This window comes from Pempheris klunzingeri, chromosome 19 (assembly GCF_042242105.1).
Source record: "Pempheris klunzingeri isolate RE-2024b chromosome 19, fPemKlu1.hap1, whole genome shotgun sequence".
NCBI classification, from domain to species: Eukaryota; Metazoa; Chordata; class Actinopteri; order Acropomatiformes; family Pempheridae; genus Pempheris; species Pempheris klunzingeri.
Genome location: NC_092030.1, coordinates 21,157,472 through 21,170,900, shown reverse-complemented (window position 1 = coordinate 21,170,900; position 13,429 = coordinate 21,157,472). Strand labels below are relative to the sequence as shown.

General features: G+C 40.9%; 1 protein-coding gene across 5 annotated transcripts in view; it reads right to left on the bottom strand.

The window, feature by feature from the left end:
• The window catches only part of scarb1 (scavenger receptor class B, member 1), a 238,870-nt gene extending 233,470 nt beyond the window's left edge, over positions 1–5,400 (bottom strand). For 3 of the 5 annotated variants that reach the window (XM_070849987.1, XM_070849983.1, XM_070849984.1), the window contains exons 1-2: positions 2,669–2,788; positions 1,076–1,236 (exon numbers count right to left, since the gene is read on the bottom strand). In XM_070849987.1, the coding sequence (XP_070706088.1) occupies positions 1,076–1,236; positions 2,669–2,788 (281 nt within the window). Of the gene's footprint in view, positions 1–1,075; positions 1,237–2,668; positions 2,789–5,280 lie in introns of those variants that run through there. The other 2 variants (XM_070849988.1, XM_070849985.1) reach the window with 1 other exon arrangement.
• Between the last annotated feature and the right edge of the window lie 8,029 nt (positions 5,401–13,429).

Genomic DNA, 13,429 nt, shown 5'->3' with positions numbered 1-13,429 from the left:
ACCTAGAGTGCTTTTAATTTGAAAGAAGGGACAAAAGAAGCGGTGACACTCGGTGACGGACAGACATCAGTGTTTTCACAGCTGGCCGCTGCAGTTATTATTATTATAGTTAAGAGACGGACAGGGAGTCCAAAGTGTGGGATCATACGTGCTGGATGGTGCTGAAATAAATGCAAAACTCATTCTGTGTGTTTGCTTGTAAAAATGATCTCTGAATGTGGCTCATTATTTCACATTTTTATTTATATTTCTCTGTAACTGACTCAGTTGAATGGTAACTCTCTCTCAGCCCTGGAGCTAAAACCATCTTCTGAAGCCCTAAAAACACATTTAAATAATTAAAATCAAACGTGTGACGACTACTGTCGCTTAAACGACACCACACACTTAACAACTTTCCCCCCTCCATCATTATTTGCCACCTTTCTTCCCTGAACATTGTAAATAAACTTCAAAACTACTAAAGAGCAGGTTCTGAATGTGTGAGTTTAACACTAAAGTCCTTCTGCTGCAGCTCCAGCGTCCACATCCCTCTTCAGTTAGTCAGAATCTAGGTCAGCACATGCTGCCGACAATGAGGAGAGCGTAAAATACAGAATGTACAGATTCAGCTGCCCCCAGTTTCTCCCTCACGCTACATATGGCATAGTTGCATAACATTTGGAGAGCTCCCCAGTAGGGCACTGGGGAAAGTCTGTAGATTGACCTACATATTGTAACTGCAGTACACAATGTTCCCAAAAGTGAGCCAATCAGACATAAAAAACACATGTTTGCTTCATCACATCAGCGCCATACGGCCAGTCTGGGTAACATCTATATGGGATACGATGGACGGATGGATGGAGACAATGAGGACAGGTCGTCTAAATTTCAATGAAAACATCTTATTAGACGATTAGTGGGAGAATCGAAACATCCAAAGCAGAGACGATCGATGGCAACATCTTGCAACACATGTAGAGGCTGCAGGACAAAGTGGAGTGAGATGAAGTGCAGGGAGGTGTGTGTGTGTGTGTGTGTGTGTGTGTGTGTGTGCGTGTGTGTGTGTGGGTGGGGTGAGGTGTTTGCCTACCTGTACACATAGGGTCCTTTCTGCTCCACCATCGGCTTCTCTCCGTTCAGGATCTCCTTTGGGTTGAGGACATTGAAGAAGTAGACGGACATGTAGAACGGCACGGGGACGTCCTTCCACATGGTGTAGGACATCTCGTTCTTCGGGTCGATCACCGTGTTCTGACATGAGGGGGACAATTATACAGTTATGCAACGACCCTTTACTTCCATTATTGTCTCCGTTAGCCAATTTTAATTGTGAAAAATCACCTGTGTCATTTCTTAGATGTTCAGACAACAGACCATCATGTTAAAGAAAAGCAAAACTTTACATTTAAAGAGGCAGGAACCAGCAAATTGTTGGTATATTTGCATAAAAACTAATAATTTTGTAACCTAATAAAGTCTGAATGGCACCAAACAAACATATACACTTAATATTCAATACAAACACTGTGTCCAGTCACTTTATTTGAGTTTTAACTTGGTTTAATTCCTTATTTCAGCATCATATCTGAGCCTGAGTAGCTTTTTCAAATGAGCATCTTTTTGGATGTAAACAGGAAGGAAGTTAACATGTGTGTTTAATCTACAGCTGCTCTGACTTACATTTATCTTTTTATTACACATCCATCACAGCTGACGCCTTCAAACTGTTTTCATACTCTGAACTAAAACTATTAAAAGTTCTATAAAACAGAAAAAAGCAGCAAATCTTACAAAGATGTCAAATGTGTATACTTTAACATGATATTCAACATTTAAATATGAATAATTCAGTGATGCTTGAAGAGATTTCTTTAAGATAAGAAAACCTTCTCACAGTCTTACAATCGGACAAACTCCTTGTTGTATTTCTCCACTGCAGCAGAACTGAAAGTTTTTAATTCTACAAAAAGCATCAGATTAAGCTGAATGAAAGGAGGAATCCCTGATGAAACACCCAACATCTACTGCTCATATGCACACATATACACAATATATACACACTTTGCATCATTTTACACTGAATTTCTACCCTTTATAGAACATTTTTCATCAATCACACCTCCGGATTATTGTGTGCGGACGTGAGAACTTTGACTTAAGTTGCCTTATTGACCTGAACATCATGGATTTTGATGCCAGTTCTGCTTACCTAAGGAAGCTCCTGCAGAGGACAACACTGACCTATCTCAGCAGATTAGATAAGACACAAGAGAAGAATTGACATAAAACACGAGGACTTTTTAACTCTGAACTCTGTCCTTATTAATCTAAATCTAAATAGATTTATCTACTCTGCGCTTTTCTTGCTGTCCAACACATCTATAATCAATAATCCATTAAATCACATGTTTTTATAACGGGGTTCTGCACAGCCTTTACATTGCACTGCACATGTTGCTTTGTTTATGAGACAAATACTCGTGAATATTGAATTGCCATTCGCAAAAGTTCATCTAATTAATTACAAGCTTTTTTATTTGCTTTCACGCGTCTTTTATCATTTATTATTGCTCTCACGTGGCCGTTTGAAGAACTTTGACACTTCGGCTGTGATTAAAACTTGACTCAGCACGAAAACATTGGTTTTAAACCAGCTAAAGATCCGTGACAGGACGCTGCTTACCTTCACTATTTGGTCATCGATGATTAGCGGTCCCACAAAGGTGAGCACCGTCCCGAAAAACACCATGAGGACGCCCACCACGATGAACCCGACAGCTACTTTGGCTTTATTGATTGCCATCGGTGGTTATTGACAGCTCACAGTCGGTGTTATTGGGACAGTTAGCTTTGTTTGAGTCCGGCTAACAGTTCGGCTACACGCAGCTAGCTAGCGGAGAAACTACAAAAGCGTCCGAGCTTCAAACGACGTCGCTTCAGCTGCTGATAAACGGTCCAGCCGCCTTATTAATACTCCTGATCGATATTGATGACTGCCTGCCATACTGGCTCAATTTATACTCTGCAGGTAACCCCCCCTTTCTCCTCCTCTCCCTCCTCCGCTGCGCCGAGGATTCTGGGAAATGCAGTCACCGCTCATTATCTCCACACTGGACACCCAGATTACAGCAGTAGAAGAAGAACTCTCACCCTCCAGATACAAAGAGTACAAATACTACAGTCTAAAAGTACTCTGGTATAAGTAAAAGTACTGAAGGCTGCTTAAGTAAAGGTACAAATACTACAGTCTAAAAGTACTCTGGTATAAGTAAAAGTACTGAAGGCTGCTTAAGTAAAGGTACAAATACTACAGTCTAAAAGTACTCTGGTATAAGTAAAAGTACTGAAGGCTGCTTAAGTAAAGGTACAAATACTACAGTCTAAAAAAAATACTCGATTACAAATCCTGAATTTAATGTTACTTAAGTAAAAATACTACAGTCTAAAAATTACTCTGTTACAAGTGAAGTAAAAGTACTGAAGTCCTGAATTAAAAATGTTATTTAAGTAGAAGTAAAAATACTACAGTCTAAAAATTAAAAGTCTAAGAAGTAAAGTCCTGAATTTATTGTTATTTTAGTAAAATACTACAGTCTAAAATACTCTGTTATGAGTATAAGTAAAAGTAAAAATACTAGACTACAGTCTAAAAATAATATATATATGTATATATATGTATATATGTATATGTACGTATATATACACACACACACATACATATATATGTATGTATGTGTGTGTGTGTGTGTGTGTGTGTGTATATATACATATAAATGTATATAAATACTGTGTTACAAGTAAAAGTCCTAAAATCAGAAAGTTACTTAATTATAATCAAAAATACTAGAGTCCAAAAATACTCTGCTATAAGTAAAAGTCCTGAATTCAAAATGTTACTGAAGTAAAAGTAGCTTGTACTTAAAGTATAACAGTAAAAGTACTCATTGTGCAGAATGGCCCATTTGACAGTGTTATTATATAGAGTATGATATTATTCTGTTTTTTATCACTAACAAATACATTTTACTGTTGTAGTTTGTCAATACGGAGCCAGTTTTAGATTCTCTGTGTACTACTGGGTGGATTACAAGCACAGTACTGCAGTATATCATAGAAGTACATCATGTTTTTGTGTAAAAATATACTGTAACTGAAATGGGGAGCATGTAGGGTGCAGAACATGTGACATTTCCCTCTGAAATGTGGGCCGGTAGAGAAGAAGTATAACAGAAGTGTTTCATGATCGTACTGTAGTAAAGTACTTGGTTATGTAGCTGCATACCACCGCTGGTCAACCTGGGGGTCGAGGCCCTCCAGAGGGTCACCAGATAAATCTGAGAGGTCGGCACATGATTGATGGGAGAGAAGAAGAAACAGCTCTGACGCACAAATCTGATCAATTTATGGACTTTTTGTGCAACATATCAGATAATATTACCTCTTTGGGCGTCGATGAGATGGTTAAAGTACTTTACTGGAGTATTTTCTGCGTTGTACTTTAACCTCACTGCATTTCAGAGGGAATATATTTACTCCATCTAAAGCTGAATACTTTTCAAATTAAACTTTAACACACACAAAATATGATCTTTGATTAAAAATATCATATAGATATATATATAATCCAAATAATATAATACCATTCTGCTTCATTAATACTTTTACTTTTGGTACTTTTACTTGTATTAGGAGTATTTTTAAAGTGTCCTGCTGCTACTTTTACTTAATATATTATCAAAAAAACTTCTTCCACCAGTGATAAAACACAAATGTAGGGTATTTTTGACATATAATAACCAAGAATCAGCAAACAAACAGTTGCATATTGTAAAAAAAAAATACAAATAAAGTCAAATAAATTAAAAAGAGAGCTAGATTCTTTGCATTCAGCCTCCTAAATGCGTGAATTTAGCAGGAAAAACTCGCTGTTCTTGTTTTTAGCGCCTAATTGACACCACCTGCATGCATAACACCGATCACTGAGCAGAGGTGACACATTAACTACAACAAAACAGGACGCTGATCGATACTGGAAGCCTTAATGTGTCCGTGAGGGTGCAGCAGTCAGTGGATCTGCATAGTAATCAGTAAAGTTACAGGGTAAATATGCAAAAACACAGTGTGGATTTAAATACCCACTCCTTCACTGTGGGGAACATGTGGAATAATTTGCTTTTGCTCAAAGAAAAAGAGGAAATTATGAGTCTTTTTTTGCCCCCAAACGCTGCAAAGAAGCAGGAAACAGACGTTGTTTGACTGTTTATTGGCTGATTTGTCACTCAGATTATGACTCACCTTTATTATTTGGTCTTTCATCACCGCAGGTCCCACAAACAGCAGAACGGCTCCAAAAACCACCGTCAGACTCCCTGCCACCATAAATCCAATGGCCACTTTGGCTCTGCTGATGGCCATGGCTGCTCTGACTGTGTGACAGGAGCAGAGGAATGGTACTTCCAGAGTGTGCAGCAGCAGCAGCAGCAGCAGCAGCAGCAGCAGCAGCAGCAGCAGAGATGTGTCCAGCTGCCGTGGCTCGTGCAGCCTGTGTTTATACTCTGCAGGCCCCGCCCATCATGTCACACCGTGGGGCGTGTGGACGTGATGGGCATCTTCATCCCAAAGTCGTGCAAATTCATGCCAAGTCACATTTCAGTCAGATGACAGCTCCTGTGCCATTTTTTTTGTTAGTTTCTGGCCACGTTTTTGCAGAAGGGGTGTTGTTATTATTAGTAGAAGTATTCATAGTTAACTGCACCTGATCATAGTAGGTCCACTAAAAGTGCTTGTTTGATCCACTGACAGGCTCAGAGTGTTATTCTAAGTGTGTGACAGCATCATGGAAAGGATCCCTACAGAGAGAGACCTGGAAGATCCTTTTGGTTTAACCACAAACAGCACACACACCAGACTACATTCACAAAAACAGGGATTTTACCTCTCAGAACTCAGGAGCTGCTGGTCTGCTGCTGCCTCGATTTGGTTAGTTTGTTTGTGTTATTGTGTGATTTTAGTGTTTTAAAAGGTTAGGTTGGATCCAACATGATATAATAATAATACTAACAAACTACCAGGTCAAGGCAGCAGTAGACCAGCAACTGTGTGTTATGCGAGGTAAAATTACTGTTTTGGTCAATGGAGTCTGGTGGCTTTGAAGAGATCGATGTAAAAGGCCGTTTGTGGTTAAACAAAAAGGATCTCACAGGATTTGAGTTTTGCTGCGTTGTTTTACTGTACTAATTCCAAAACTTCTTGTATCTGACAGTCATTTAAAACCCAAAGAATACAGGTTTACCAGACTCCATTGATAAAAGTAGTAATTTTACACGGTACTTTCTGGCCTTGTTTGCTAATGTCAGTGTGTGACTTTGGGGTGTTAAAGGGTTAGTTTGGATTCAACACATTATTATGGAACAAGCAATAACACAAACAAACTAACCGATAGAGGAAGCGGTAGTTCAGCAGTGCCTGTGTTATTGTAGTAAAATTACTGTTTTTTTCAATGGAGTCTGGTGGTTTGACACAACGGTGATCTACTGGACCAATTCAAACCCAGAGTATGTAAAACTAGGATACTGTGGAAAGTCTGACAGCAGTGGCACTTCCTTCTGTCATTGCGTGATGAATATATGACCAACAGCTACCACTTCTCACGTGTTTCCTCTTTTATTTGACACAAAATTGTGTGGTTGACAGGGACTGTCCTGGATTTAACTCTGCGTACAGCCCTTTAACAAGGAATCAAAGCATAAACACACATGGAACAAAGACTCTAACATGTCTCCATTGATATTTATCCTGATATCTCTTAACTGAGCAAAGCTGATGAGTGAAAAACGAGCTTTGATGGTGTTTTCCTGTTTGATTTATCTCGATACAGGGATCTTCACTCTCCTCATCTCTTCCTGCACTTTAAATTGTACTGCAGCTTTTTCTTGTGTGCATCCATCTTTTAGGGTAATGAGCCTTAAAACTTAAAAAGGACTGGATTTTCTATTTATATCTTTATATTATATCTATATATTTAAGTATTATCAGCAAAATGCACTTATAGTATAAAAACAACGCAGTAAAAAGTTCCCTGTCAGTGTTTCCTTGTTACATCTGATGATATATATCACTGCTGCATTAGTATGGACGTGTCATTTTACTGCTCTACATGCTTAAAGTTGAGCTCATTTGAACTATTTTATATCTGTTGGGTAGTTTAATCTACAGGAATGCATCATGGGACATAAGATCACCATATGTTCACAGTGTCGCCGCCCTGTGAGGACGACATATCTCTAAAAACATCTTTCATAAGCTCAGAAAAACAGCCCGGTTCTATAGTCGGTGTTCGGGGAGAGGACAGTCCTGTTAAAGGAGCTAGTTGCACAATTCTATAATCTTATTAGCATGCATGCATTGATCCCCCCAGCCCCCCCAGCTGTATCTATGGTTACGAGATGTAATACAGCACTAAGAAATACAAGAAAATACAGAAACGCAGGTTTAGAAACTTCCTGGTTCTGCACTGAATCAAAGCTTCACATCAGTGAATCTTCTCACATTCACCTCCTGAGCGACCTTTTCCTGTGTGAGTGTGTTCCTCTGTCAATTAACTGTTCTTTTTTTGCTCTTTAGTTTGTAAAACACACAAAAATTATTAATGTTATTTGCATTGAACTCATCAGCTTTAAGACGGTTTTCCAGCTGATCCAAGACCTTTATTTAAAAACAAACTTCTCTCAGACTGGAGAACACGATCATCATGCAGCACGTTGGTAAAGTCACATCTGCAGCTCTCTGCACACATTTTTGCTTGAAAAGTAAATCAAACAATTATTCTGTTATCTAAAATAGCTGCTGATTAATCGATCTGTCCATCGACAGATCGATTAATCGAGTGCGGCTCTGTTTTTCCATTTATTTCAACCTGATACTGCTGCTGCTGCATTTCTGCTTCTCACAGAGTGGAGAGCTGAAGCTCTGCAGTGGAAGTAAAAGTCCTGCATTCACAAAGTATTAGCATCAAAATACCGTCAAGTGCTGGACTGGTAAAAGGTGCTTTTCTGGTTCTGCTCTGTGAGCAGCACCTCACTGGTGTGAAGACCCACGAGTCTCCGTCAGTTCGCTCCCCATAACCGGCCGCCCGACCGCCGCCCGACTCCTCCGTCATCTTCTCCAACTGCTGCTTTTATTATTTCTATTTCCAACGAGCTCATTTCTGTGTATTCTAGTTTAATGTTTTTAATTTGTTTCATGTTTGTCTGTTTAATGTAAAGTAATTAACGCAGTAATGTCATCATATAATAATAATTACATATTATTATTATGAAGTTCATCATTATTTATTATTAGTATTATTATTTTACTACAATCTGTGAGGCAGGTAACTGTCTTTTGGAAAGTGTTGTATGAATAAACATCATCATTATTAGTAGTATTAGTAGTTTATGGTGTAGCTTAACTCATATTTGATTAAATAATATAACTAGATCCATATATTGAATCAGCTGTAACCTGTCTAAACAATAATTAGCCATGCAACAGCATGGTTGCAGTTATGTGCTGAGCTCTGCAATCATCTGGCTTTAATTGTGAAATACTGTTAAAGCTGACGGAGCTGTGGGGCGACGGCTTCATCAGCAAGTTGTTAGTGAGTTATTACACAAGAAATGACGAAGAGCTACGGTGCGTTCATCACAACAATACTGATTCAACGTACTTCATTTTCCAAACGATTTATAATTACGCCAAACAGATGGTGGAGCTGGTGGAGACCAAAAACAGAGCTAAAAGGACTCATATACTCAAATTTCTCTTTGGCTTTTTTAAGGGTGATCAGAGTTGTGTTGACAGCTTGTTCCCGCTGCCTCAAGTAGCCAAAAATACTAGTTATTGCATCCTCCTGTGAAGAGCTTTAAATCTATTCTAAAGCTAATTAGCTCATCATTACCATCAGAAGTGGTTACGCAGCACCTGCAGGGTTAATTGCAGAGCACTTCGATCTCTGTGTTTTACTCTGAAGGGCTCGAAGGCGTCTGGGATAAACACAATAAACATGCTGTGGAATCCGAGACACTTCCACCTATTGTCCCCACAAGGCTCATCCATGATCTTTAATCCCTCAGAACTAATTTGTACTTTTCAATCTGTACTTTTTGTTTTAAAAAGGGACAGACTATTTAAATTAATTGTATTTTATTGTGTCTAATGTGTTCAATTTTGTATTTTAATATTTTGTATTGTTGTGACGACCTCTGTACCGCACTCTGGCACAACAATTTCCTCCAGGATAAATAAAGTCGGTCTTATTCTTATTCTTATTCTTAAATATTGTTGTGCATGATGATAAGAAACCTGAAGAAGGACTTCTGTCCAACAGGAAGCACTTTCAGGTGGATTCAGGTGGATTCGCCACAAGGTGAAGTTGTGCCAAAAAGCCACAGCAACAGAAAAGATTAATTAATGCAGTCACATCATGGTGATAGTAAGATCACTTCAAACCTGATTATTGACTGGCTGCATGTAAATCAGGCTTTAGAGGAATCAGACTGCTGGAAATGCATCCCAGTGAGGTGAAGGCAGCTCATCAAAGAAGAAGCTGTTAGCATTTAATGAGGTGTCGAAGACGACATGGAAAGTTTGCTTGAATGGCATCGGTCTGGTCTGGTCCCCGAGAGCACATACAGGAAAGTACTTAGAGGCGGCCTCGGAGTGAGATGAGGGGGTACGACGAGGAGGATGCAGCAGAGGAAGCTCAGACACCATTCAAGTGTGGAGGATGTGGATGAGGTTCTCAAGGGCGGCTCGGGGTGGGTCGCGTTTAATTCTGGAGCTAAGTGGAGGAAACAGGATTGGGCAGAGTGTGCTGTTTGATTTCCAACGTGAGAAATTGAGGTCAGAACGACTCCCAGGTTGTGGATGTGATTGTATTGGGGAGGAACGCAAGGTCGCTCCCGATGGCAAAGGTCGGAGGTTTTGCCGTAAGAGAGGCGCTTCAGATTTTACCCACGGGGGCCGTTGTCACTCTGCTGTGATGTCCTCTGGTGGCTCTGGAGGACAATGACACCGGAGGGGCTTGGGAACAGTGAGGCGAGAAGGGGCCGAGGGACAATACAAGGCACAAAAGCACAATGAGGACGATGCCGTCTGATGCAGAAGCCTGTGCGATAAGACAGAGAGCTCCAGAACAGCTGCTGGAGGCGCTTCACTCTCAGCGGCCCCAGGCTGGAGCTGCAGTCACATCAGTCGAGAACATGACGTCCGAGCGTCTTTTCCAAGACCAGTTTTCCTCGACCTCGAGGGGAAAACATCAGAAGGTCAAGGATGGATGTGACGGAGACGACAGGAGGAGGAAAAGACCACTGCGGCGCTGAAAGAATCCCACTTACACTGTTTTAGTTTTCTTTCTGAGAAGAGAAAACCAGGAAAAAACACTTTAGTTTGTTACACACAGCGTATTAGATGTGTTCAATCACCTGAAGGTCTCAGCAGTGTCTCTGTTCTTAACTTTAAACACAACAATGGTGCTATTTCGTTCAAATTCATTAATACAGTGCAAGAAAGTTGATTAATCAATGTGTTTTTCCAAAAATAATGACTTGAGCGTGTGATTTTCAGTCTTATCTAGACTAACAAAGTTTTACAGTCAGTTTCTTTTTAGGGCTTTTGGCTCCATCGATCCAAATACAGTGAAAATCTGTCTCGCTCTACATAACCTGCCTCCCCAGTCTGTCCCCAAGTCTTCCTTCCCGTCTCTAAATGTTGGATTTTACTTGATTCTATGCTGCTTCTATTTATTTTGACTTTCCTATTATTCATTTTCTTTATTTCCAACGAGTCTGTCTGCAGTTCTTTATCATGCATTCTACGTTTTATAGTTTAGGCAAAGCAGCTTTATTAAAACAGAAAGGAAAGACCCTCTTTTTCAAACAGTCACTTAGAATCAATATCCAGTTTGAATCTTTCTAATGTGCTTTACTGGATAAATAATTCTGCTTTAATATGTCCTTAAACTTGGCTGGATGGTGCATCGCTTTAATTGTTCCTGCTGCAAGGAATTGTGGGACGGCATTCTCTCATGTGTTTGGGTAAACTACAACAGATGCAGCCCATGCTGAAGGAGATAAGAGAGGAAGCATTGAGGCTCTGGAAGTTTCCCGTGATCACCATTTATTGTAACATATCTGCATGCTAACATTTGCCAATTAGTAGTAAAACAAAGTATTCACACATGAGTTTGGCCTGATGGAGGCTTCAGATAAACAGGCAGAGGATCAATGAAGCTTCTACAATTCAGCCTGAGGGGAGAATAAATCACTGATACTCAGCTGGTGACACATTTTCTCTGGAAACCACAAAAATATCTCCTCATGACGGTGCTGGAGTCAAAGTCAGATGGTCACCGTTAGTCACAGCGGTTAGGATTCATCCTCTGGGGGACACGAATGTCTGCACAACTTCAACTTCACCAGCAGACGTGGAGATGAATGTACGGAGCCCCTATTTTAGTATGAAATGGCCCTTTAACTGCACCGCAGCATGCTGCTAGCTGGATGTTACAAAGAGATAAACTCTGACAATGTTTTCAGTCGTGCTAAACGTTTCCCCGCAGGGTGAACGTAGCAACTGTAGCTTCTTAGCTGTAAAACTTTACTTTGTTCTGTGTCTTGGTCTGTATGTTGTTATTCTCTGTGCAGTTCTGAACGTCTTTATGCTTTTATTCATCTGTTTTCTCTGTTTTTCTTCTCCTTCAGGTCCAGTCTTGTGCCAAACAGCGAGATCCACGGCTTTTTCATGACTTTTCCTCTGTGTCTAAGGCTGGTTAGTGTTAGTGTTAGTGTTAGTGTTAGTGTTAGTGTGAGCCCTGGCTGAGGCAGAATAACCATAACGTCTTCCTCATTTTCCTGGTTCATCCTCTTCCTCCTCTTCAAAATGCCCGGCCTCGAAACGCTGCTGTACTTTTTATGGTTTTCATCAAGATTTTTCTGCACAGCAGCTTGTGAACCTTGTTTGGGTGCTAAATAGATAAAGTTAAAGTAGAAGAGGACAAGAACATCAAAACTTCTCATTGCTGTTTGCCATATTTGCGTCATCGGCGTGTCACGTGGAGCAAATCAGCCTCTTGTGTTGAGCGATGGGAAGAAAACGACGGAGGTGTTCCAACATCACCTGGATGACGAGCGACTGTGTGTCAAACATGGACGTGAGGTTTCAGCGTGACGACACACGTGATGCCCGAGTGCAGAGGGAAGCTCCAGGGCCTTTTGTCACTACTTCCTCCTTTCTTTTTTTTTATGAAACGCCATCATCAGCATTTAGGAAGGAAGACATGTGAGGACAAAGTCTGCTCGAGCGCAGGAGCACAAGTGCTGCTTTTACAGTGTGGGGCGATGAGGGATTTCACAGAGCAGTCAGATGAGGGGCTGTGGTGGGCCGCCGCTCTGTGGCCTTATGTCTCTGTAATATGTATGAAGCGATCATGAGAACGTTCAGCAAGAGAGAAACTCTTCATCTCCCAAATTCACCAAAGCCATGAATAAAGACGTGTGGGTCATTAAATATCACCAGCGGTTCAGGCTTTTACTCTTACTGCCTCAGTGGATGGGATGACTTTTGTTATGAGAATTGCCATCCAAGGACATGCTCACACGTTGCCAGACAGAGTGGCAATCGAGGGTGTGCTCTGCAACGGTGGGAAGCCTCATACCTACAAGGACAAGAAGAAATTCTCACGCCAGTAGATGATGACACGATGTGTGAGAACTACACCCACAACGCCCATTATAAAACCTAACTGTATATGCTCACCAGATGAGCCTTTTACTCTGTAACCTCTATGATGTTGTTGCACTGTCAAACGCTCCTCTTACATGTAAGATTAAACTTTGTTATAACTTGCAAGCTGGCTCCAATCTCCTCTACCTAAAGAAGAAGTCTTTTGACAATTTGGCGCCCAACGTGGGGCCCCAATATCCATTCTCTTCCTCCGGTGAAAACCACAGACCTTGCGCAAGGCTGAGTGAAAAAACTCAGAGGTAAGACCTCCACCGCGGGATTCCTAAAAACCCGTTTTGGACAGGGAGGCCAGGGCCACTGGAGAGAGGGATGGTGACGGGGTGTAGCAGAGGAGTGACGAACCAGCTACCCTGAGTCCGGGACTCAACAACAGGGGTGAGTTAAACAAAAGGATAGGTCAGGGACCTATAGCAAGTCAGGGACTTGTGGTAAGTCAGGGACTTACGGTAAATGTCTTCAGAAAGACTGATAGGTCAGGGACCTAGGGTAAGTCAGGGACTTACGGTAAATGTCTTCAGAAAGACTGATAGGTCAGGGACCTAGGGTAAGTCAGGGACTTACGGTAAATGTCTTCAGAAAGACTGATAGGTCAGGGACCTAGGGTAAGTCAGGGACTTACGGTAAATGTCTTCAGAAAGACTGATAGGTCAGGGACCTAGGG